We start from the raw sequence: 27730 nt of genomic DNA on the forward strand, positions 1-27730 counted from the left end.
AAATCTAAGGCTTACAGAGGTCAAGTATCACACTCAAGACCTCAAGAAATCATCTCTGTAGAAATGTTTCTGCTAGAATGCTTTAGGCTGTAAGTAACTGAATTCTGAAGTCTATATAACTTCATTCATTACAACATCCATTACTTCTTGTAGCAAGAACATGGATGGAGGGTGTACAATGATTGGTTAATATCAGGGAAATTCAGGCAATGTCTGTTTTCATGTTTGACCAGCGTGATAGGTCTCTGCCTTCAGGTTCATCTCTCTTCTATGCATGATAACAGCTGCATCTTTAAATTTCACAAATTTATGTATAAATCACCTAAAGAGACACTTTCTCATTTTGCATTTCTTTTCATCAGAAAAGAAAACTTTTGCCAACACTTCTCCTCAATTTCAAGTAGATGTCTTCCCCATTTCTTGGCCTATACCCAAAGTACTTAAAATCAGCATACTACAGAGATACAGCCACATCAATGTTCATTGCTGCTCAATTCACTGTAGTCAGATTGTGGAACCAACCTAGATGCCCTTCAGTTGATGAATGGATAAAGAAACTGTGGCATATATATACAATGGAATATTACTCTGCCATGAAGAATGATAAAATTATGGCATTTGCAGGCAAATGGATGAAATTGGAGAATATCATGCTAAGTGAGATAAGCCAATCTCAAAAAACTAAAGGACGAATGATCTGGCTGATAAGCGGATGAGGACATATAATGGGGGGTTGGAGGGGTTAGCGTTAGGGTTAGGTTTAGGGTTAGGGATAAGGAGGGTGGTAAGAATGGAGGAAGGAAGGACTGTATAGAGGGAAAAGAGGGGTGGGAGGGGTAGGGGGAAGGGAAAAATAACAGAATGAATCAAACAACATTACCCTATATAAATTTATGATTACACAAATGGTATGCCTTGACTCCATGTGCAAACAGAGAAACAACATATATCCCATTTGTTTACAATAAAAAAAAATGTAGATGTCTTCCTTCCTTTCAGTAACCAGGGTTTTATGACATGTCCATGCTGAATTAGTCACTAGTAGCAGGGACAGATTGTGATGACTGGCTTTGGCCTATCAACATTCACCTTCTGAGGATGTCAGCTTGATAACGTGGAAAAGGTGGACACCCTGAGTATATCGGAGGCTGTGGGCTTGGAAGGAAGAAAGGGGTAGAAATCTGGTTATTGATTAGGCAACCAACCGTGTTTGCCACAAGAAAGAAGTAATGCTAAAAATAGTCAGTCTTTACAAGAAATAGTTTAGCCACAGACCAGAGTCACTTTGACATGAATTCTGTGTGGAGAAGTCACTTTATTCTGTTTACACAGATTTCTCAACAACGAGTAAACATGTACAGTGTTCTCTTTGAGTATTCAACAACATTATATTTGATTGTTCTCTTCAAAATGATGTATATACTGAATCAGGAATGACAAGATTTATCACTGAAATGTTAATGATTTTAATATGGTGAATTATTTAAAATCATTCTTTTAAAGTATGGCTTGTATTATCCCAATTGAAAGCCAATAAAAACAGTTTTATTTTTTTCTCTCTCTTACCTAGAGAAAGTTTGGAATTAAAACCTTAAACTAAATTTTATTTTCTTTAATATAAGCATTTATGTGTCAGATTTGTCCATTGTGTGGAAAGGTTTATAATTGAAACATTCAAGGGTTATCAATGCATTTAACTTAATTTCCTTATTATCTTAATTTCCTTTTTCCCAATTTGAGTTTTCTTTGAAAGTAATAATATTATTACTTTCAATGTTTTTTATTCAATATTTGGTTTACTTTGATCGCCATGTAAAAATTGCAGTATAGAAACCTGTTCTTCATCTGCTGTAACAAACTACTGTTTTGTTTTGTTTACCATGGACTTTGGGGACCTTCCATCAGTTTGTAGGAGGAAAAGTCAGTTTTCTGAATCCGGTGCATGAGAACTAGAAACTATCATTTGAAAAGTATGCATTTTGTGCTTAAGTTGCTATAAAATTGTGAAATTACACCTATGAAAGATTTATGTGCACCAGAACTTGACACCTTCCACACCTTTCAGGAAAATTATGCTTCCTCTTTCTTCCTGTGAGAAGCAAGGTCTCATGTTCACCCGAGTCTCAAAGCTGAGCTTTTCAAGTTTGATTTAAAAAGAAGGTTAAGACAGGTAGCCATTGCCATATGAGAGTTGCCAGAATGTTTTACTTTATTTAATCATATGCTAGATACTCCAGTACTTAGACATTGAGATTATAACTCACTGCAAAGGGAAGCAAAGGTAAATGAATTAGGGTTAGAGATGTAGTTCACTAATAGAGGGCTTGCCCAGCATGTGCAAAGCTCTAGATTTGATCCCCAGTACCATCTCTCCCACACAAAAGTAAATGGATTGAATAAATGCTTTTGAAACAAAAACGTGTCTATAGAAAGAACTGTATTCAGCAGGGTGAGCCTGTAACATTATGGATCATAACCTATTAATGTTCTTACTCTAGATTACAAGATGAGCAAAAGGGCCACTGTCTCCTTTCACTGCCTATTCTAGGACAGAGGTTTGAATTCTGTGAAATTAACTAACTGCTGGTAGCCTTTATATTAACTCCATAGATGTACACATTAATAGGAAGAAAAGAGGTGCTGGGATCACCTTGGGAAGACAGTGCTGCACATTTGATGGTGAAGTGTGGCTCTCAATTGTCAGGCAACCTTAATCACCGTAGCCCCATCATTTTATGAAACCCATTCCCCATCTGGACCTCATAAAGTCTTAATGGAGCCAAAGAGAACAACTCCTCCATTCTAGGTCCTGGAACAGATGCAGACCCCTGGAGAAAGTGAAAGAAAACGCCTTGCTTTTTCCATCCCGCCCCGAGTTCTCCTTTTGTGTCTGCAGGATTGAAGGTGTGAAACTAACCCCATAACTAGTCCCTGTTTTCAGGCAGGGCAGTCACTTCTCTGTAAAGGCTATTGAAGCATTTTAGAATTTCCTCAGAAAGGAACTAGGAGGAGGATCTTTGAAAGTAGGGGAGCCGAAAGGGGCGGGAGGAATTGGGGGAACCTCCTTACACACACCTTCCACAGGGTGCAGACCATCCCCGCCTGGGTCTCTGAGGTCCAAAGCACGCCCACAAAGGCCGGGCGCCCTGGCTTCTCCGCGCCAGGAGAAGCGGGGCGGGCAGCTGCTGCGCTGCAGCGGGCCTGGGGCCAGGGCCGGGTGAGGTGGAGGTGGGGGTGGGCGAGGAGGAGCGCCCACGTCACGTGCGCGCGCAGGGACCGCAATAAATGCCCGGGAGCGAGAGGGAGCGGCGGAAGCGCTTGGCGCCTGGGTCTGCGCGCGGAGACTGCACCCGGCAGGAGCGCGAGGTCGCTGCCGAGCCCTGCTGGTGTCCCCGCCCCTTGCTCCTGCAGATAATGCTCAGAGACGCTCCGGCGCCCACCGTGGCAAGCTAAAGAGGCAGCTCTTTCCGCCCCGACCTCTTGGTCTAAGTTTGGAGCCCTTTGCCTGCTACTTCTTCCAGGTTTGAAAGGAACCGAGGAGTCAGAGGCTCGCGATCCCCTGCAGTCAGCGCCCTCCTTGCTCGGGGACGCGCTGTGCCCGGGTCCTTCCCGGACAGGGCTGTGTGTTTGCGTTGGAGTGTGAAGACTGGAGGCGGTTGCGGAGGCCGGCCGTCCTGCTGGACTCAGCTCTCCTAGGGAACTTCACACTGGAGAGGTAAGGGCGTTTCTAAAACGCATCGTTCGCTGGTCACGCTGCCACCTTTTCCTACCTCCCCTTTTCTTTTTAACTCTAAGAATAGTAAAAAGCCAACTTGTAGAGAATGGTACAGCATGGAGGTTAGGTGGTCTACCGAGAGAGCAGTGGCTGTGGCGATGAGCGGGATCTTGTTCTTGTAAGTCACTTTGTTGGTTTCACCTCTCCTGGCGCGCGCTCTTCATTGGGTTAAGCGTGTGCCTGTGGTGTAAGGAGGAAAAACTCCAAAGTTGCTGGCTCTCTCCGAGGTACAGGTTAGGCACAAACCTTCCAAGAAAAAGTGATCGAGTTCTTGACCTAGTGCGTAGATAAGACTTTCCCCGGTGACTCGAACCATTCATTGGGTCCTCTCTGTGTATCCATGGGTACAAGTATGAATAGCATGTAATACTTCTTCAAAACATTCACCCTCAATTTCAGAATGTAATGGACATTATAAATGCCTTTTAACAAGAACACAGGAATCAAATAATGGCTTAAATTAAAAAAAAAAAAAAAAGAACTTTAAAAGTGAAACATTGAACCTCCAGATGGAAATAAACACCCTAGGTAGATACTACCTTTTTCAGGTTGTATGTCATGTGTAGCCGTTTAAAGTCTTGTAATTCAGAATTTTTTTTTTTTTTCAAGCTTGGACTCTCCTGAACTACTTTTCCCATTTGTTTTTGGCCTCATGGTTATCTTGGAAAATATAATTGTCTATTTTGTGGAAACGGTGCATTGTTTAATGTACTTACTCTGGAAGAAAAAAAATGAATTGGAGATAATTAATTTCACAATGTAGATAATCAATTTAAGAAGGTGCAGGTTTTATATAGACAAACTGGCACAATCCCTTTATAACTACTGTTTTGCTTTTGTTAATAGAATATTTATATCTGTTGGTACATTCATCTTAATCACGTGACATGTCGTTATAGCCAAAAGGAGTGGAAGAGCCAGTCTTGGAGATTTTCCCGGGGAAATCCTGAGGTCATTCATTATGAAGTGTACCGTGCAGGAGTGGCTGAGAGTAACCACAGTGCTATTCATGGCTAGAGCAATTCCAGCCATGGTGGTTCCTAATGCCACTTTGTTGGAGAAACTGTTGGAAAAATACATGGATGAGGATGGTGAGTGGTGGACAGCCAAGCAAAGAGGCAAAAGGGCCATCACAGACAATGACATGCAGAGTATCTTGGACCTTCATAATAAATTACGAAGTCAGGTGTACCCAACAGCTTCAAATATGGAGTATATGGTAAGGACATTTTTCAAGTGGTATTTACAAAAGAAATGTTTATTGATGCTTTCAGCCCCTGTGGTTAGATTCCTTCATGCTTTTCTTTAATATTTCACCATTTGTCCTGTATGAAATAAAAAAGCTTTTGTTCAAGGATATCTTCCTCTGCACATTCTTTTATTAGTGTTCCTCTTGTTTCTAAGAGCTCTTTGAATGTTGAGAATTAACTACCTTCACATTCAGTATTCCTACTAAGTGTTCCAAATTCTACTCTTACTGTAGGAAAGTTTCCATACTGCTGAACGGCAGGTGCAATGGCTTTTAAATGACTTAATAGAATAATGACATCCTAATACCTGATAGAATCTTTATGTATGGTAGTCTGGAAAGTTCAGAGATTATGAATTTGAAGAAACTTTCTGGATATATATTGCATATATATGCAATATATACACACATATACACACATATATATATACAATATATACTACATATTGTGTATACAAGTTTCTAATGGGGGTTTGCTTCTTACACATATACAAATGACATTGTAAAGGGACTATTTCTGTGGTTGCTTTATATGTTATTGTGCTTTGGCAATGACTTTCTCCTTCCCTGGATTCATTATTTATGAACTTTGAAGTACAAAAAACAAGATAGGGCAAAACATTAAATAAAAATATCCACCTTATCCTTGATAACCTTATATTTACTCAGCATAAATTAACAAGTTTGGGAAATTAAATTATTTCTGTAAGCCTATTAGTATACCCCCCATATTTAGAAATCTTCAAAAATTTATAATATTCCATGAATTACCTATACACTAGTAAAGCCTGATAAAACTAGTAGTTGGTGACACCAAAGATTAATTAGTGAACATCAGAAATAATATTTCTCCTTTGGTTACATTGTAGGGTGCAGTTATTTTTAATGCATTCTGGTTTTTCCTTTTTTCTACATTTACAGTAGTTGTCTTGGGTATTCTTCAGTTAGATAACTTTCAAGAAATATGGAAGTCTAAATTTCCATTATCCATTACAAATTATTACATTATATTGTTCTGATTTTTACTGGACACAATATTTTACCCCAAAGAAGGTAGGTAGTACTCAAGAGAGCTTGAGAACTGGGGGCAAGGAATCAGGCTGTCTGGGTTTAAATTTTGGCACTGACCCCCACTAGTTGTGTGACATTGGGCAGTTTTTCTCTACTTCACTTTCCTTTTATCTGCTGCATGTACTCATCTTAGAGGGTTGTGAAGATTAAGTGAGATAGATAACCTGTGCAATGTTTAGCTCATTAGCTGATGTATCGCAAGATCTCAGTAAGTATTCCTGTGACATTTATAACTAAATTAATTTCTTCCTCACGCTTAAAAATATCTACAGAAATCATTAACTCATCAAAATTCAGTAGTGTCTCCTATTTCTGCTTCTTGTGTATCTTAAAGTGTGTGTCCATAGTGAAAAATAGTTTGACTTCTTCATCTACCAACCTTCAAACACAGCCAATTATGGAGCATTTCCAAGTAGGCCACTGTATGCTTATTCCATGTGGCTAGGTATTCAGTTGCTTTTTCTTTAAAATAAGGAAGAACTTTGGCATTCGAACCCACAAAAGGAAATCTGAAAATATTTGTGTGTGATTTAAGGATATGTATGGAAATCATGAAAGAAAAGTTCTATAATTCCTTTTCATGTCTGACTTCCAAAAAAAATAACTGTCTATTGTATGATGTCTGTTCTGGAATGTTTATATGAGTTTCTTTTTAGTTTCATTGGTTTTATTCTGTCCTTGAAATGTAGATTCAGAAACCAGCCAGGTTTATGTTGTGTTGCCCTTAGATACTATTACCATTGGAACTGTGTCTTGGCCTTTAACCAGGCTTCAGAGGAGTTTAGAATCTCATTGTGATATTGGAATACAGGTTTTTTTTAAAAAATACACATTCAAGGGGAAGTTTAAAAATATTACTTGTTGGAAATACTGTTGATTTATGTATTTTATGATGGTATAAGTACAGATATTGATCAATCTCCTAAAATACAATTTATTCAAGTCATTTTGGGGAATGTGTTTATTCTGAGAAAACAAAATTAAAAACTGTCTGAAGGGCTGTTTTCATAAAATCTGCAATGTCCTGTGATAGATGCCACCACTTTGGCCATGTATACCTTGTATGTCATTTCTTATTACATGTTTGAATAACCAGTTACCTTATTTACAATTGGTGCTTATTTTAGTCCAATGGTAGCCAAGCCACATCCACACTTACTAACATCACATCCCCACCCTACTCTTATCCACATTTAACTTGGAGGGTTAAACATTGACCCTGGAAGGATGAATCTTCCCTTGCTGAACTTATAGGTTGATTGAGAAGAAAGCGTAGAAATATCTGAAACCTTTCTAGTAAGCGAGGACACAGCATTCTTTGTTTATGGGCAATGCCAGGGGAACAGGGAAAGGTCTAACTGTGAGAGTTAGGATGGCAAGTTGTTTGCTGTTTCTTGAAGGTGGTCAGCACCACGAATCGTAGAAGAGATTGGAGGACAAAGGTCAGTGAGAGGAAGAGGAGCAGACACATGCAAGGAGGCAGGGATTGTCAGGCCGATTATCAGGCCCTACAAGCAGATTGGGCTGATGGACCCACATGTGTGGCAGATAGGAAGGGGAGAGAGGAGTAATTGACAGGAACCAGTAATCCTGAAGAGAGAGTTTCTATATGTAATTTAGGGCAAATGGAGAAGTAGAAGCCTTTTCATCATTAAAGGAAGCTCTTGCTGAAGACACAATGGATTTTAAAGGAAAAAATCCTGTCTTTGGAATTGGATAGGGTCACATTTTGTCTCAGCCGCTTACTGGTATTGACTCTGGTGGTTGGCAACCATTTTGGATATTGTTTCTTTCTTTGGTCAAATTGGTGAAAAAAATGAAAAGCCCACAGGTTGTAGTAAGAGGAAATATTTGAGTCTGTTTGAACAGATCTGCTTTCTTTAAGCCTTCCCATCCATGAGCTGTGAGACCCCATTGTTTGGCTTAATTCCTATGTCCTTGTTTCCTGCTCATCCTTAAAATTTGTTTGCCAGGATTTTGTTTTTGTCTTCCTTCCTTCTACAGAGCCTCTCTCCTCCTTGATTTTAAATACACTCTGATATTCATGGCTTCATGTTCCATGTCTCCGTCTGACCGCTCTCTGTGCACAGCTTTCGCATACTTCCTCCAGTCCATTGCATCATTTCCATGTGATATTTTTCCGCAAAAATTTCAAGCAAAGAATGTCTGAAAAGGAAACTAACTACCTTTTTCTTTCCCTTTACCCTCATTTGCCCACCTGCATGCTTTCCTGGCATCTTTCTCAGTGTCACTGATGTCTGTTCAGGCCTAAGAGGGAGACTAATGAACAAGCAGGTAATTGGCCACATCCTCAAGTCCTGCTACCTCTTTCCACACACAAACACGAATACCAACTACTTGCCATATTCAGTAGAGTTTGTCTCAGGAATGTTTCTGAATTTGTCTCAGACTCTCTTCTATTTCATCCTCTTTTATTTCATTTGCTCATTGCCTCACATCTACATGGGCAGACTATACCAATCAGTTCCTACTTTATTTCTAATTTAGTCCACCCTCCTCACTTTTACAGAAGTTGACTTTTTTCTTAAATGAACCTGAACTGATCACTTGGCTGCACTAAAGTTCTGTTGACACCTAAGCAGCTCACAGATTCATGTGCAGTCCAGTCTGCCCCATAACCCTCACCTTCCTTTACCTGTGTCCACACTGAGCTTCTCACTCTTCTTAATGATGATCATGTTTCCTCATACTTCTGTCATTTGGTGTCATTCTGCTCATTCTGTGTCCTTGGTGCCTGAAGCACCTATACTCTGTGTCCTTCTAGCAAACTCCTATTTCCCCCTCAAGACTAAGCTCAAACATTGTCTTTCCTATGAAGTTTTCTCTGGTGTAGTTATTTCTACCCTGTTCCTAAAGTACTTCATGTAGCCTGTTTATAGTATTAAAGTTTTATTGCAATAAAATATTTGCATCTCTTTTTTTTCCTTTCCTAGAACAGTAAGGATCATATCTTATTTATCTTTAGTATCTAGTGCTTGGTGCATAGAAGAGGTACTCATTAAGTGTTAAGTGAATATTATTGAATATTCAGTAAATATGTGTTGAATAAAGGGAGGGTAAAGAACAGATAAGATTATATATGATATACCTATGGAGGTCAGGTATCAGAATTAAAATTATTATAAAAATAATAAAAATTCTAGAAGAAAGAATATCACCAGCACCAGAGGCATTGAATGGAGAAGTAGTAACAACTTGAGAGGAAGGCATAAATACTTCAGATAATTCAGAACAAAAAATTTTTTTTTCAAACACTCAAGGGGTGCTAAAATGATCAAGTGTCCCTGGAACTTACATAGTAAAATGTAGTAATGAGTATTTACATCTTGTTAACATTTTTAATATGTGGTCTCTTAAATCATTATATAGATCAACTAGAATCTAATATCATTTACTATTATACAAAGTGTAGCTATGTCTAGATTGTGATTCAGCAACCAAGCGCTTGACCTAAGAAGGACACATTGCCCAATTATATAAATCATTTCCCGCTATTACTACTGTTTCCATGTCTTCCTGAAACCTGTTGGCAGCCATCAAGGAGGGCCGATGGCTGGGCATATTTACTTTCCCCTCACATGTGGGTGAGGATATGGGCAGAAGCTTGGCAGGACTTTATTCCAAATGTGAACAAAATACCACTGAAGGCCTCTCTTTTTACTAAGCAACCAGAGGCTATGAACCCAGTGGTACTTGCAATCTGCAATGTGTGAAGAGGTAAACAGTGGCCTGGTTCCAGTGTGTGTCCCTTGCATTCTTTCTAAGGCCACGCTTAAAATTGAAAATTGAGTTTTACCTTATGTGTTTCAGTACATACATAATTCTAGAAACTGAACATGGGACAACCTCGTTTGTTGAACAAGGTGTTGCTAATCTGGGTTGTGCAAAGGATGTGCAAAAATATTTAGCTTGTGGGTTGCTGTTTGCTATCATAAATCATTTATTTGCCCTCAGTGACATATATCTAAAATAAATGCAGATGATTACATGATGACTTTAGACTCATTGATCCATAGCTTGGTGTTTACACATTTCTTACTCTAAAAGTGTCCAGAGTTTATCACAATTAAGGTTCATTGTAATAGTTTTCTGTGAATAGTGCTTGTCTGGTTATTTTCAAAAATTAAATATTTTTAACTTTGTGCAATATCTACATGCACTTAAAGATACATGAAATCTCTTATGGTTCATAGAATATCATAATTATTTCAAGTTACTAGAATTTCTTTATTCTAAATTTAAAATAGCTTATTTAATTGGCCCAAAGTGTTACTTCACTTTAGTAGTAGTGCTTAGAAATAACAAAGTTAGTTTTGGTCTTTATAAAATTTTAAAGTTTATGAAAACTGAATTTTTAAAACTTCATTGACATTTTAAAATTAATTTTCTTCTTTTGGAACTTGCACTGTAGAGAACAGTGCTTTTAGAAATAAAGTGATTTTATAGCCCAGTTCTACTGAACTTTATAACTGTAGAGTAACTCCCTGGAGTTCTGGGAGTTACTAAATATAAGCAAGGTAGGGCTTTAGACAGGTAAGACATGGTCTGGAGTTTCAATGGAGTACTCAGAGCTAGAAGAATGTCACAAGATTTTGCAATTGTAGTATATTCATTCCTTTGTTCAACATGTGTTGGAATTTCCCCTGCACTGTTTGGGGCTCAGTACTGAACACAGCAAACATTGTTCCTAGCAAGGACTTAGATGTGAAGGCCCTGAATAACCAGACTCAGCAAGTGGGACCAGGTGGCTGACAGAGAGAGCTGGGGAAGTGTAGCAAATGAGATTGGAGAACTAATTGGGGAGGGAAGATAATAGGTCATTATAGAGATTCTCACTTTCAGTGACTAAAAAAAATTTGAGCATTTGAATAGAGGAGGAGCTAATCTGCTTACTCAGGACTGTTCTAGATTTGTTGAAAAATCATCCTTAGGTGGTGAACAGAGGGGCAATGATGTGGGCAGAGACCGACTGCAGTAATCACAGTGATGGTGGCTGGGACTGTGGTGGCAGCTGTGAAGGTGTTGAAAAGTGGCAAGAGTGTGAACGTAAACGTCTTTGTAATCATAACATCGATTCCAAAAATTTCAAGGAAACCTTGTTGCAAGACTGTGCGATTGACTTTGCTGCTAGTAAGTTGGGATTTTCTGCATGTAGTACATGATCTAAATCTATCTATGCCTAGGCTGCAGGAGTTTGAAAACTGAGGGAATTATTCACCCCGGTTTAAATATTGATGGGGAAGTTTCTGGATCCTTCAACTTGAGGGACTTCCAGAGTGATTACAGAGATTCCAGACATCACCAGTTACTTGGTACCCATGTTATCAGCAGCATCCTAAAAGATTAAAGGTAGTAGAACTCAAACTCTGCCTTCTAACTTCCCTGAAAAGAGATGCCTGCTATTTTCCTAATTTATCTCCTCCTCAATCCCTTAACCCAGCCATTTACAGTACTCTCTGAATAACAGAAGATGAGAACATTAGCATGAGATGCAGAACAGGACAACAGCCCAGTTCTTGTCCAGATCCCCACTGTACAATCATGGGGTGTGATATTTTATTTCAGTTTTGAGGGAGCACAGAGAGATGCTGGATGTGAGAGGTGACAGTGCAGTTTTTGCCTGAGGAACTGGAAGCATTAGAAATGCTCTTTTCTAAAATGGGAAGGAAGGTATCCACTTTGGGCAGAGAAAGCTGGAGCTCAGTTTTGGACATTAAACTTGAGATTCAGCTTAGATATCCAAATGAATTTGTCAAATATGCAGTTGGACATATGACAATTATATTTATATGGACCATTTTCAGTCATAAAGTTAAACTTTATAAGCACTTAGGTGGTAAAGTCAGGAGGAAAGATGAGAATTTGAAGCGAATAAATATAGATTGAGATGTTCAAGAAGTGAGCCCGACACCCTTTAAAGTGTAGAACTGGAGAAGGTGAGGAGGAACTGCAAAGTGAATGGAGAATTAGAAAGAAAAGCAGAGAACATGATGATTTTGAAACCAAATGAAGAAAGGTAGGAAGGATAATCAATTCCGGCTAATGCTGCCTATAAAATTCAAGTAAAATGTGACTATGACAATTTTATAAGATATTCCACAACATGGAAGCCATTGAAGATTTGATAAAATAGTTTAAGTATAGTGATAATGGTCCAAGAGTAGTTCATGGAAAAAACAGGGGAAATCATCAGGCTTGTTCCCTCATTTTTGCATCAAACATACAGCATCTCCTGTGATCCACATGTTATTCATATTCTTTTCTAACAAAGTTTTCAACTTAATTTTAGAAGAGATAATTCAGTTGGGAACAGATCTCAAATTTAATGGCAGTTATGTGAAAATTCAATTTCCTAGTGTGATTTTTTAATTTTGTTATCTTCACTGAATGTTTTTATGAAAAATGAGAATATTTATTTGTAGCTATATATAATCAACAGTTAATAGTGATAATTCAGGAACATTTGTTCTTTGCCATTCAGGTTGAATTCTCTCAGTCCTTTTAGGAATTCATACAACCAAATAATTGTACATGGTTTAAGTGTCTGTTGAGGACATTACAATACCATGGCTAAGGAACTCTTTCCATATTTTCCTGAATTTTTGTTGCCTTCATAATTTTAAGGAGGAGTTTGTAATAGATTAAGCAATTTAGTTGTATTGGAAATTTGTGTTTCAGAAAATGCATTTAGTTCAATAGATATTGACTGAGCATGTATGTGCCAGGCACTGTACTTGATTCTGGGAAATACATTAATGTAAGAAAAGTTCATCAGGTTATGAAAAGAAGCAGAGTGAGATGATAAAGAATGATAGCTATGAAACTAATCCTATTGAATAGTAGGGGAAGGTTTCTCTGCGTTGCTGACTTTTGAAATGAGAGCTGAATTACAAGGAGCCAGCTAAGCAGAGATACACAGACTATCATTCTAGGCAGAAGAAATACCAAGCACAAAGTTTTTAAGTCATCTTTTGGAGCTTTACAAAGATGGTCTTTGTGACTGTATGTTCTTCAGTAACAGGGGAAGTGAAAATGAAGTAGATATACTGGCATGGACCAGAGACCTTTTGGGTCTTGCTGGATTTTATTCCTAGTTATTGAAAGCCATTGGATGGTTTCTTTTTAGGAACTGATGTGACCTTATTGCCAGTGTCAATCTCTGGCAGCCCTCCAGAGTGTAATCTGAAAGAGGGCCAAGTCTGAAAGCAGAGAGCTGAGTTAGGAATCCATCACTACATTCTAGGTAAAAGACTATGGTGATTTGGACCATTAGTGAATGATAAAGATGGAGAGAGGCCTGTGCTTTCGGTGAATGTTTTGATAATATTGCTGACTAGTTTTGTTGATTGCTTTAAAATAAATGGGGAAGTATAAGGAAGAAAGTAGAATGTTCTGAGGTTGTAAAAGCCCCTTTGTGGATAGTTGAAGCATTTGATGAGACAGGAGGAGAAACAGCAGGAGAAGGTGAAGGTGGAATCAGGAGTTTCATTTTGGCTAAGTTTAGTTTGAGGTTCTTTGACATCCTCAGTGCATTTAATTGTCAGTGAAGAAGTAAAAATAATTGAGACAATAATGATATTATTAGGAACTATCCGAACTAAATTTGTTAAACAACATTATTCAAGGAGAGGACTTATTTACAGGGATCGAATGCCTTAGATGGAGCCTGGGAGCATAGTACTGTGTAAAGGTCCAGCAGAAAGGAAAAGTCAACAAAGAAGTTGGGAACAAGTGTCCAGCAAGCTTGGTGGGGAAGGCAGGATAGGCTGGTGTCTCAAAAGCTAGGAGAAGAAATATTGACATGAAGAGGTCACTTTTTTTTCAGTATTGCTGAAAAAGCTGCAAGAGTTGAAAAGTAGGTTGAGCAGTAGTTGAAAGAGTTGAAGCAGGTAGTTTGGTGTGCTTGATAAAGAAAAGGGAATTTTGATGTGAATGCTTTTATTACCTCCAGTGAACTACAAAGCAAAATCATCAGCTGGGATTGAGTGGGCAGGAAAGAAGGAAGAAGGGGGTCTAAGGATAGGACTGTTATCACTATTATGAAATAGTGATTATGGTGGTTCTGTGTAAGGGTACTTGCTGAATCAGATGTGTGGGAGTTGTTGAGATACTTCAAGTTCACTTTTCTCTCAATACTTTAAAAAGTTCAAAAGTCTACTAGGTATGGGAGAAGTTCACTAGTATGTCATGATATTGCCAAAAAAAAATCAGAGAAATGGCAAATAATGTTGCCTTCTCTGGTTTACTGTTGGTCATCCCACTTTATCCAGCCAGTGCCCGTGGTGTTACCATTTGCTGGACTGGGCAAGAAAGAGATGATTAAAGTCATGATAGTAGGGAATTCATTTTTTAAATATCTGGATATTAGACAATACGGATCAGAACACAGAACAGATAATGTATTTGAGGTTTACACTGAAAACTGAATGCTAAATATAAATATTTGTATAGAAACTCTAAAAAGGAAATTAGGTACCATTGACCCAACTATGTCACTTGCATTCATGGGTCACTAACTGGCCAAAGATAAGAACCTAACACTGTGAATCTTACTGGTTTTATTTTCTTTCAATTAGTTAATAGAATCAAGAAGGTGTTATTATGTCAACTACTTACATATAGCTTTTTGGGGGAAAGACAACAGATAGCCTGTATTGGCAGCTCATCAGCCTCAGAGGCAAAATACGAAAATCAACACAATCTCTTTTGCAGACTGCGCATGTTTTATATTTTAAGCTTTTAGCCAACACATATTTTGAAATCAGTTATAGGATATGGAGGATAGAAAGTGTTTTTCATGAACAACAAGGTATGGTTTGTGGGATAGAAATAAGGGGTACCTGATTCTCATCTTCAAATTTTAATGTGCATAGAATTCCCTGGGAATCTTGTTAAAATGCAGATTTATGATCTAGTAGGTCTGGGGTGGATCCTGATATCCTACATTCCTAATAAGTCTCCAGATGATACAGTAGCTGCTGTCCTGGTATCCCCACTTAAAGTAGAAAGAAGTCTTTCCACCTTCTGCAGGAAACAAGCTTTAAAATGAATGAATAGCTGACTCCAGAATTCTGCTTCTTTAATTTTCCCTTCTTAATGATTACCTTCTCCTTCTCCCTTTTTATAAGATAGCAAGTGTAGAAGAGGCAGGAGAAGAGAAGCCCCCTTCACTCCCTTGTACATACTTAGACTTCAGAGATGAAGAGGCTTGGACAATATGATTCTCCAAGGCCTACTTTTTAGATCCATCTAATTGGAAAAGGAGTGGAAAATGAAATATCAAAATTAGGTAATGACCCAGTTCTGCTGGATAGTGAAAGTGCTGCCAGTGACAGGAGACATTTTAAAGGCATATGAGTGAGAAGGGAGGAGGGAGAATTTCAGAGTGGGCAGGTGTGAATGGAGTGGAAACTAGAAAATAGGATAATCAGCTATTAGACAAGACCGTCCATGAACACAGGGTTACTGTTATGAGCTGTCCCTTGTATGTTGCAAACCCAATGATAAAAGAGTAGCCACCCAAAGACCAGCATGGTAATGCATCGGGGTGGCTCTTGAATGAAGTTGGAATAAGCACATTAGAACTTATTTGTGGAGAAAAAACCAAGAGGTCTCTCATGCTGAGATTTTTGTGAACAGAATAAAATAAGAACAATAAAAATCTGTGCTATCACATGGGAACATCTTTGCTCTCATTCCATATGCCTTGGGGTTTTGATGCGGATCTAATCTTGCCAAGCTCACTCATCTCTGTAGATTCTTTCTCTCTAAGGAATTTCTACTTTTCCTCATAATCAGCTTTTGAATAAATCTTCCCTCCAAAGTCAGATACTGGCCCCACCCCAGTTCTGGCTTCCATAACCTCTTAGACGTGCCTCTGCCTCTTCCCTATACATCCCTGTGTGTGTCTCTCTCTCTGTCCTTGCATTCCTTTGTGGTTAGAGGCTGTGCTGTGGTAATCTTTATAGTCCCTAGCTGAGCAGCTCACAGGTGCTCTAAGCTCAGTTTATGCTAGTTGGAAGGAGAAACAATGTGATGACCAGATTTTCAACATTTTCAAGTAGACTGAATGCAAAGGATTTGATTCTGTTTTGACAAGTTAGTTCCATTAGGAAATTGCAAAGGCATTCTTCCCAGCGAAGTAAAGAGCTTATGTTTTACTTAATTTTCCATTTTTAAGTGTGGCAGCTTTTCGATTAGGGGGAAAAACTTCCTTAATGAGCATGACAGGTTTTTAAATCATCATGGATTTTGATGACTTTCAGAGTTATGTGGGGTCATTGATGTCTCTGTCATGTGATGTGGGAGGTCCAGAACCTCCCTGAAGGCAGGCAGGGGATCTTCTTGGAGACAGAATGACCACAATGCCAGGATTTTGATGAGAATTGTCTTCAAAATATGAATCACCATATGGTAAGAGGAAAACATTAATATATTATAAACTGCATAAACATAACAAATTCAAAATGAAGGGGAGGTGTATTAGAAAAGGTATATTTTGAAGTGGTATTTGGAATAGTTTGTAGTCATTGTGTAGCAGGGACTATGGTAGGGAGCATTTGGATGGTTAGAACTTTATAAGTTATTGGTAGGGAAACATGAGTGCAGCTTTGAAGGGGAGCATGTGGCTGATGTGATCTGTGTGAACTGATCTGGCCCTTTATTTTGGAGCTATTTGAGGGCATTTTTTCCCAAATGATGGAGAAGCCTGTTCTATTGAGGGTTAATCATGGCATACTTGAGCAACATACCACTATTAATTTTTTTCTCTGCCTACCTATAAAGAAACATTTCATTGGGGGTAATTTGGCACCATTTAGTTTGGTTTTTGTAAGTTATTGTTTCAAAATTTGGAGTTTATTAATATTTTTAAAAATATTTATCTTAGTATATATAGATACATTTATATGTATATGTATATATACATATATGCATGCATATATGTATATGTATTTACTATTGGTATCGCCTGAACTCTAAAGGTAGTTAGAAGACTCAGTGGAAATGTCATCTTAGGAATGCTAACAAAGGTCACCAATTAGTTAACTGCTAAGGGATTCAAAGCAATGCTAGGATAACTTACTCTAAATTTTGATATATATTCTGAGATTACACTTTCATTAGAACTTTAGATGGTAGTGATTATCTTATTTTTAGGTCATTCAAAACTTTGGAGTACAATGGATCAGTGCAATCTGTAAAAATAAAAAATAAATAAAAAATAATAATTATGTGCTACAGTTAAATAGGTCCTATTTCTGCATAAAATCAATGCTCTTATTTTAATTTCACTTTAAATTAAAGGAATTCCACTGAAATGCATAAAAACAAGACACACACACAAACCTTTGGATTTAGGGAGCTGAGGGCATAGCTTAGTACAGAGCACTTGCCTGGCCTGCAAGAGGTCCTGAATTTGATCCCCAACACTGACAAAAAAAAAAAAAAAATGGATTTGAAATTCAGTCTTGGTCATGTGAATATCAACACGGTTCCAAATGGAAATTAAAAGTCCATATTAATGACAGCAGATGTTGTGATTCTTAGAGTAATAGGAAGAAGAGAACGTTTATTAAAATCTGGTATGTTTCAGATAATATGTTAGATAGTTTGGTGATAAAAATTTTGAGATCCTTTTATTCTCAGGTATTTGTTTCTCACAGGAAACAAAAATACAATAATGTGTGTTCTGCAGGAAAAAAAGAAAAGAAAAACAAACAGAAAAAAACAATGAGAGGTCTATATGCAGAGTGTGGACTGGGTTAAGTTGACACACAGGAGATGGTTGGAGGCCCAGGCTCAAATGGTGGAGCCACAGTGTAATGGGCCTGGAACCTGAAGCAGGACTCTGTGAGAGAACACCATCACCACGGACAGGCAGAGAGGAGAGGACCCAAAAGGCATAATCAGTACTTAAATTGCCCTGATTTCTCATCCATGTCTTCCATTGGCCAAATCCAACCAGAAATCAGAGAGCCTGAGGGGATTCAGTGTGGGTAGTGGAGCCTTTTGAAGCATAGTATATTACACCTGGGGCTGAGATGGCTGTATGGGGACAAGGGAAGAATAGCACAAGGTTCTTTATCAGATATTCAGCTTTGGAAAGCTGTATGTGTGTGTTTATCATCCTTATAGTTATTGTTTTAAATGTCAGGAAGGTGATGCTGAAGGCATATTTCCCAGGAAAGCTGAAGAATCCGACAGAAAATGCTATGGTTATTGAAATAGCTTGCAGCTGCGTAGCAGTCAAAAAGACAGGAGACCATAGAATTTGCATGACTGTCACTGACTGGAGGTGTAGCGACTTACCATTCTTGAGGCAGGAATGATCAGTGAAAACACAGAATTCTCAATACAGTGATATAGGTAACATGAACAGTGTTATATTAGAGTTTCAAAGTATATACATGCATTTAATGTTTTTTATATTAATCATTTATTTAAATGGGATGTTTGATGTTAAATTGTAGGTGTCTGTTTCTATATGTACCTGAACTTTTTCTTTTACTAAATTGTCCAAGATTTTCATTTGTTAATCTGTTTGTTTTTAAAGTAGGCATCTCTAAGTGCAGTAAATAAAAGCAATTTTTAATTATCTTCAAACTCTAAGTTACTATTATTTTGATACTAAAATATAAAAAAATTAAAAACTGAAGACTGAAGTCTCCTCAGACATTGAGAACATAGTAATAGTAGTCTTGAAGAGTAAACTACTACTCTCTTTACATGACAATGAATATAGTAATGGCATTATTGTAGCCTTTGATTTATCAAGAAGTCTATAAAAAGTTATAACATTTACAAAAAGAATTCAAGTTCAACTGTGTAGGGACTTACCTTTATGTAACATAGGTGTGTAATGGATGTCCTTCCACTTAAATTCATATCATCACATCTGTCTGAGGCTGAGAACTTAGGTTCTTGTGGATCTGACCTAAGTTATTACCCAGTCCCTGGCCAACTGTGAGACTGGAAATAATCAATAAATGCTTATCTTTGATCTGTTCTAAGCCAAATTTTATATTGGGTACTGTCGAAAACACATAAAAAGTATAAGGCACAGTTTTGATTTAAAATTCTGGTTTAGTAAGACTCAAAGCAATAGAAAGAATTAGGAGAATATATAGCATGATAGTTAGCTTTCCATTCATGTGACAAATACCTGAGAAAATCAGCTTACAAGGAGGAAAGATTTATTTTGGTTCAGGGTTTCAGAAGATTCAGTCCATTGTGTGCTGGCTCCAAGGCAAAAATATGGTGTAAGGGAGTGGCAGAGGAACACCGTTCAGATCATGGTGGCCACAAAGCAGAAAGTAAGAGAGAAAAAGAGACAGAAAGTGAGAGAAGAGAAAGAGTGTGTGAGAGGGCATCGGAAGAGGGAACTTGAGATATGGTATACCCTTCCAGGACATGCACTCACTGACCTACTTCCTCCTACTAGGCCTCACCTCTCACACAGTTTCGACCACCTCTCAATAGTGCCATCAAATTATGAATCTGTCAGTGGATTAATCTACTGTGAGATCAGAACCTTCAGGATCCTACCACATCTACAGAGACCCACTCTGAACACTGCTGCATTGGGGACCATGCCTGCAATACATGTAATACATGAACCTTGGGGGACATTACAGATCCAAACCACAAAGCATACAGACCATAACATATAGTAATAGGTAACTTTTACGTTTAAAAAAGATTCAGAGGAGGGTGAGATAAAGGGAGTTTTGTAGTTGCTGTTGGTTCCAGTAGCAGGGACTTTCCAAGAGGAGAAAGGATAAGGCTTAAGTAATTAAGGAGGAGAGGTGAGTAAGAACGATCCTGCTGAAGGTAACCTGTGGTTATCTCTGATATGACCATGAAATATAAATGGACTGGTTAGAACCTTGCTACTGAAAGCATGGCTCCTCAGAGGATGTCCTGGCACCAGGTGATAGACATAGCATTTCTCTCCTGACCAACTGAGTCAGAATCTATATTTTGACAGAATTCCCTAGTGGTTTGTAAGCATGTATATCTGAGACTGGGAACTTAGGTTCTTGTGCATCTGACCTAAGTTATTGCCCAGTCCCAGGCCAACTAGAAATAATCAAAAATGTTTATTTGTGATCCATTCTAAGCCAAATTTTATATTAGGTGCCATGGGAATAGTTTATTAGAGCAGCTGTAAAGGGCCCATTTTGAGGAGAGTGGGGCTATAAGGGCCTTAATGGTGAAATGAGATGAGATTAGTTAATAGATATTCTGTAGAAAATGTAACGTAAGGGTTGTGTCAAATTAATGGCTCTACTGCCCCATGAGTACAATCTGCCTTGTATCATGCATCTGTTATAATATTAAATATAGTATTAGTGTACTATTAAAACAATGGGATTATTTGGATATTGAATTTCCATATCAGAAATTAATTTTAGTAAAATTAAGAGGCATTTCTTTCAGTGGTTACTAAGGTGATGAGGCTTTTTTTGAGAGACTATTTTAAGGGAACCTTACCTGACATGCCTCACAATCTCTGTAGTTCCCAGGAGACGGCAGTGTATGCATGGCCTTGAGGTGATTCTGCTGTCTCAGAAGCTGGCAGTGCCTCTGTGCTGGTGACTTAAGTGCTTCCTTTGAAACCTGAGCCTTGTGCACTTTCCCCACAACTACAAAGTCTTCTCAGGACTGGCGAAGCTTAGCAGTTGCATACCTGCAGTAACCCTGAATGGCCAGGAGCGCACAGTGGCTCTTTTCCATTGTGCTTTTTAATACCAAGTGACTTGCTGACTAAAACATCAGATGCCTTTTCAGCACAGAATTATTTACTTACTTATTTCATTGATGTCTGTTTGGAAGAAAAGAAAGTGACTTTAGAGACTTGGAATGAGGAGTTGTATTCAGAATTTGAATTGGCTGTCTTTTGAACTATCTGATGTGTTGCTTCCATAGAATAATGAATTGTTGAGATATCCTGGTGATCAAGTTATTGCCAAAGAGAGGATCACATGAGCATCATATTTCATCAGATCTTTTTATTGCAGTTTTTGATTTAAATAAGAAAACACAAGTGACTTGGGGAGGAATTTAATTTTGAAATAAGATAGTTAATTTAAGAACCTGTCTTTCAGAAGTGGTGAGATAGCAAGAATAATTTTGTAACACTGTTATTTAAAAAGATAATTTTATGTATAATTAAATTACTTTGACATTCATGAATTGACAGAAAAATCGCTGTGTTCCTGTTAACTGTCAGAAAAATTACACAGAGTTGTCTGTGCTTTATTTCTTAGGTATTATGAACATTTTCAGGACAAGGCTGAAGAGAGGCCTGGTTTTAACTTCTTAATAAAAATATATTCGTATTCTCTTAATTGGAAATTTTATACTATTTTGCTATATTTATCCATTTTTGAAGAGTGTTAGATTAAGTGACTCAAACAATTGAGCTCTACTTTAATAATTACTCATAATTACTGGAACATCTGAAACCTACTTGGTTATGTGATCTGGTAAATCACAAAACTGCTATTTCCCCATAGTTGAGAATCTCTTTGTTGCCAGCGAAAAGATTATTCTACTGTTAATAAGTTCTTATGGGGTGCTGCAAGTAATATAGGGTATCTCCAAGAGAATGTAAGTACAAATAATAGCATTTAAAGCTAAAAGAAAGGAAGAAGACTTATTTAATTTCTCTGATGTTACAGATAAGAAAAACAGAAACCAAACTTGACATCATCAAGAGATAGAGATGAAAATGTACAGTTTAAATAGTAAAGAGAATTCTTTCATGGTGTATTTAATTATGGTTGAGTAGTTTTTACCCTGGTCTCTGCCTATAGAAGAAAATAGGAGGAAAATTTGTTACCCAGGCCCTTGCAGTGTATGTCCAGAACACACAGCACTCAGGAGGGACGTTTCAGCCTCACCGAAGGCTGCTGTCATCGGTATGTTCAGAAGTGGGGTGGGTAGTATGGGAGATACAGGGGGGTGGTTTTCTGAATTAAGTAAAAAGTGTTGTGAGTCCCCAATGCAAGTGTTTGTGAAATTAATTATTTTTCCTCAAAGTGAAATATTCTCACCCCTTCCATAATTAATTTTTTATTTTTATGTTTTATTTTTCCTATATTGTATTGATGCATTGTAATTATACATATGTGCAGAAGATAGAACAAAATCATCTGTTCAGTATCATTGTTGTTTCCTCGTTTCCTCCCCTTCTTCGCCACCTGGCCTCTTTCCTCTACTCTACTGGTCTTTCTACTTTTATGAGATCAAAGCCCCATGTTTTTTCCCTTTTCCTTTCTAGCTTCCCCGTATGAGAGAAAAACATATCACCCTTGACCATGGAATTCATTTTTCAAAGTTTATTCCAAATGTTTAAACAGTTTCAGAAAATAATTTTATCATGTTACTTGAAATTTTCAGTGGTGGGAGGGTAATACCAGAGCATCCAACCTAGATCCAGACTTCCAGCATAACTGCTTTTTCAATGCCACCATGCTTATGTTAGATTATTACTTTGTCAGAAAGCAGTGAATATTTTTAAAAGTCCACATTAAATTGCAAATTATGTCCTGGGCTTGCATTTGTCATTTGATTAGGTTAACATACTATCTAATAGTATGTTACTACCGTTTAAGATTTTTTCAATCACATTCATCTTGGGAATAAATGAAAGGTATGTTACCTTTGTGAAAAAGTAACAAATTTAGTCTTATGTATTTTTGTGCTATTTATAGTTTTTCAGTAATTACAATGAATTCTGTATGAAATGAATGTTTAAATTTTACTTGGAATATGATCTGTCTTCTACTTTTAATGTTGTGTTAGCTTCACATTACTACACTCAAATACATTAGACATTTAACTTTATAAAGACAAAGGGTTCATTTAGCTCTCAGTTCATTTAACTCTCAGTTTTTAAGGTTCAAATTTAGGCTTAGGTTGCCCATTGCTTTGGGCCTGTGGTAAGGACAGCACCTGACAATGGTGTGAGGGATCATAGAACATTCTGTCAATCTTGAGCAAGAAGCAGAGAAGATAAGCAAAGCCTACAATCTCATGAAGTTATACCCCCAATGACTCTCATAAGGCCCCACCTCCTAAAAGTTTCTCAACACCTCCCAACAGAGCAACTCTGGGACCAAGTCTTCACATATGTACTTTTGGAGGACATTGTTCACATTCAAATGATAGCAACTCCCAATCTGGAAAACTCAGTTATCACACAATGCTCATCTTCAGGCAGTTCTTAGTGACTAATCAACAGTCATCTTCAACTCTTGTATGACCTAGTGCAATAATAATTTTGAAGCTATGAAAAGTAAATAATTCCCTAAAACATGAATTTCCAAATTATATAAATCTGAAAATAAATTTACTATGCTCAAGAAGATATATTTGTAGATACTTAAACTTTTCAAGAAAAAACTTCTCAATAACAAAGAGAAAGAAAAAGCTAAATTTCTAATGAGATTTTTGCTTAATACACAGTGATATAATTACTGGTATGCTAGCAGTATTAACTCTACTAAAAACCACCTTTTTTGAATGATTTTCAACTACCATTGAATGTTCTTTTGAGCAGAATAGCAGGAATCCTGGTGGGAATATGAACTGCACATGCTCATTCATATTTCACAAAGGATATTAGTCAAAGTTTCATGTGTGTCCAGATACTTGCCTAATATCCACTTTCTACAAATACAGTATATTAGTATTAATGCCATTATGTGTTAGAAGTCTTTTGTTAAGATTTAAATTCACACACACACACATACTTGAAATAAGTAAGCCTCCATGTTGAGTTGGCTTAAAAATGTAGAGCTAGGGATGCAGCTCAGTGGTAGAGCACATGCCCAGTGCACACAAGGCTCTGGGTTCAACCCCCAGAACCCCCAGAAACAAAAACCAGAAAAAAAAAGTACTAATAAAAAAGAAGAATGCCCATAGTATTCTCAGTTTCTTTTAGCAATAAAACTTCATTGAAGACATAACTATGTTCTAAGAAGGAACAACTTGTAGATGTTGCTGGAAAATGAAGATGTTTTTATTTCTATATACCCCAAGGATCTTATAAGAAATGGTAATTTTAATGTGGTTTGACTTGTGTGCTGGGTGAATAGTTCACAGAGGGAAAGAAACAAAACAAAGGCCCTTACCACCATCTTGGCTTAATTTTTTCAAACCTGAATTTAAATAGCAATGCTTAGAGCCAACCTACATTTAAATAGGATGGGTAGCATGAATTATTGGCAGTCTTAAAACCTGAAATATCATGTTGTAGAATAAAAATATACACATATCATACTGTTGCCATGTCATGACAATATTTCTTCCAGAACGGCTACATTTCCAGTACTTTATTTTTTAAGAATCTTTTTGATTTGTATTATTGAAGTTGATCTAAACATCTATTCTTGATTACATTCTTTAAATAGATAATTTATTTTAAATTGTCACTAATTAATATTTATCAAATATTGATAAAGAACTGAATTTGGTTGTATGCCACCTCTGCCACTGTTCTTATGTTAAAATAATAATGCCCTTATTGGCAATTTAATAGTTTATTCACTATGTTTTCCTGTTTTCAGTAGGCTGAACAAAAATTGAAGTTGCAAGTTAAAAACAACTTCTACATGGTATATACACAATAAATAAATTTTAGTCCTCAAAGTCATCTTTCTGAGTAACCAAATTTCAGCTGACGTTTTATAAATAAGAAAAATTAGCCAAAAGCATATGAATGATATAATTTAGATTTTATTTCAAATTTCACATAATATGTATAAACAAACTTGAAATGTACAAATTTATAAGTTTGAAACTAGTTGTATATCTTCTCAAAAATGGGTCCATCTTCAATTTCATCAGGAAAAAAAAAATTACATCTAAGATTATAGAATCTTGCAAAATAAGAGCAAAATGACCTTGAGTGAAGGTCTTCAGGACTCTAATACAGGCCCATCTGGTGGCACTCCCTTGGGATCTTACATGACCTTGACCCTGACCTGGACCTCCATCATCTGAGCCCTTGCACAGGCTCAGGCGTCATGCCTGGGCTGGAGCTCACAAAGCGGAGCAAACAGTTCTTGATCTCTGTCTCTGTAGTTTGTCTATCCACATTGTCTTTCTAGCTCTTTCTTTGCTGTGGTTCAACTTGTAAATTGTTGATCAAGATATTCAAAATGTTTCTTAAAATTGAAAATAAACATAAACCAAAAGCAGATAGAAGCTCTATTTCCTAACCTAGTCTCAGAAGTCTCACAACCTTATTCTGTTTATCAGAAGTCACTTATGCAGCTCAGACTGAAGGAGAGGGCAATTCATCTATATCTTTTGTGGGGAGAACATTTTAAAATAATCACAGTGGTTATTAGGCATTTTTTCATTAGCCATCTAGATCTGTTTATGATCTTCCTCTGGCTCCTGACTGCTTCTGACAGGAGGTAGCTGGATTGGAAACCTTGGAATAAGCATAGTTTTGTAGTTTGTCTTGCACAGTGCAAGAACCTGATTTCCAGCATTGAGGACAATTTGTTTGTCCCTTAGGGACAACCTACTTTGCAGACAATTCTACCTGGAAACATGACTGCTTTTGAGCGGTGATTATTTCTCCAACTTTTTGGAAATGAGGAAAATCAGCATTTTGCCCATTTTCTGGGACTTGAGCCAAATTCATTAATTTTTACTTAAATTTTGTTTGGACAGATAATGATAGCAACTTGAATTATATCTTTGCATAATAGATAAAATTGTAATTATAAAGTTGTCAAACTAATTAATAGATACAAATAATGAATAGTATGCCCAAATTAACAAAAAAGTACTTGTCTGGTAAATATTTGTCACATGCATTTCTCACATCTGTTATAAAACTGGTTATCTTGAATATTTGCATTAATTAACAGTAAAATTTAAGTTTTTCTGAAAGTCAATCATTCATACAGCTCCTAAATTTTTAGTTGCATGTTAATATATTTCCTTGTATTTTCCTAGTCAATAAAAGTGTGCAATAATAGGAATATACTTATTCTAACTTTGAATAAATTTTACTTCGTCACTTTGAAAACATGATTTTCTTTATTTTAGATTCACAGTTGAATGGGGAATGATTATTTAGGAAAAATTATATGAATGAATTAAGAGACAGCTCTTCACACTTGTCTTTGTGTGTGTGTGTGTGTGTGTGTGTGTGTGTGTTTCTCCATGGTTTCTTTCAGTTTTTAAAATCAAAGCAACAAATTCTCCCCACACCCTGACTTCTTCCTTTCTTCAACTTCTGCCTCACCTTTCTTCCTTCTGTGCAAAATATTAATTTGCCCACACTTGATTTATTCTTCATTTTCCTTCCATCCATTTATTAAGATTTCTCCCTCTCTCACCGATATGAAATTGCTCTTAATCAAGAACTGGTACTTAGCAAACCTCATATTTCTTGACCTTTCCATGGCACTGGGTCTCATTGCCTGTTCTTTATTCCCCAAATCTCTTTTTCCATCATTCCTGTAATCAAGTCCTTTTTAGAGTCTCTTTCAACTTTCCGATCCCATTTTCCTGATGTAATTATATCTTAATTGTTTCTTCTCCTCTTTGATTTTGGTAACCCTAGAATTTTTTTTTTTTTCATTACTCTTCTTATTGCACATTTTTTTTTCTGAAGAAATTAATCTCTGGGTGAATAACTGCAAAATTCTGCACATAGTTTTTTCTCTAGAACCCCAATTATTTATTTCTGTGTTCTACTTGGCAAATATATAGCCTTCAGACCTCCTGCCGAGATTCTGCAAGGGAAAGCCCGAGATACATACTTCTTTTGCAACAATCTAGTTCTCTTGCCCTTTTTCCTTTCTGCCCACTTGATAGCATGTCAGTCTTCACCTTTTCTTTTTCTTTACCACTTAACTTCAGTCTTTCATCAACTTCAAGGAATTTAAATTCCTCAGTGTCATTTCAGTCTGTCTGCTCTTCTGCAGTCTCATCACTAGTCTTGTGGTTTTTTTCATGTTCTCTTCCCAGAACTCTTTCCCTATCTTCATAGCATGCCCAGAGTACTGTAGTGGGAGTGCCAAGATTGAACCCAGTTCTACCTGACTCTATGGTTTTACTATCATATTTAGCACACTGCCTATTTCAAATTAATAACAAGTTGAAACCCAGGAAAGTTATTTCTGTAATCATTTTTATAAATTCAATAATTTCCTCATAAATTATTTTAAAGTGAATTGGTTGTCATTGAATTTTATGTATAAAAATCATGTATATTTTATAGGAATCAAATTTATTATTCATTAATGTATTCAACAAGCATTTATTAGTCACCTTGTCTCTATGACAGACTCAGAAAATGCATGAGGTAAATTGCCCTGTGACAACTCTATGTCTCAGAAACATGATCAGATATGTAAACAGACATTAACACTATAGTAATAGATGCTAAGAAAAGAAATATGAAAAGTCTTTGAGAGCTCCAAGGAGGGCATAGCTTACATCTAAAGAACTGAAGAGGTATTGCAGAGACTGTGTTATGTAAAGTTGGATAGGAAAAGAAGAGTAGAGATCTACGTGACAAATAACTGAAGTTTAAGGCAGAGGAAACAGTACCAGTAAGGAATAGCATGTCATCATATGGA

The 27730-nt window shown here is 37.1% G+C and overlaps 1 protein-coding gene across 1 annotated transcript in view; it reads left to right on the forward strand.

Annotated features, from left to right (window-relative positions):
• Positions 1–3343: 3343 nt before the first annotated feature.
• The window catches only part of CRISPLD1 (cysteine rich secretory protein LCCL domain containing 1), a 44372-nt gene continuing 19985 nt past the window's right edge, over positions 3344–27730 (forward strand). The window contains exons 1-2 of the mRNA XM_079134898.1: positions 3344–3715; positions 4675–4994. Coding sequence (XP_078991024.1) covers positions 4737–4994 — 258 coding nt within the window. The 5' untranslated portion in view covers positions 3344–3715; positions 4675–4736. The remainder of the gene's footprint in view (positions 3716–4674; positions 4995–27730) is intronic.

Source organism: Sciurus vulgaris, assembly GCF_902686455.1.
Source record: "Sciurus vulgaris genome assembly, chromosome: 1".
NCBI classification, from domain to species: Eukaryota; Metazoa; Chordata; class Mammalia; order Rodentia; family Sciuridae; genus Sciurus; species Sciurus vulgaris.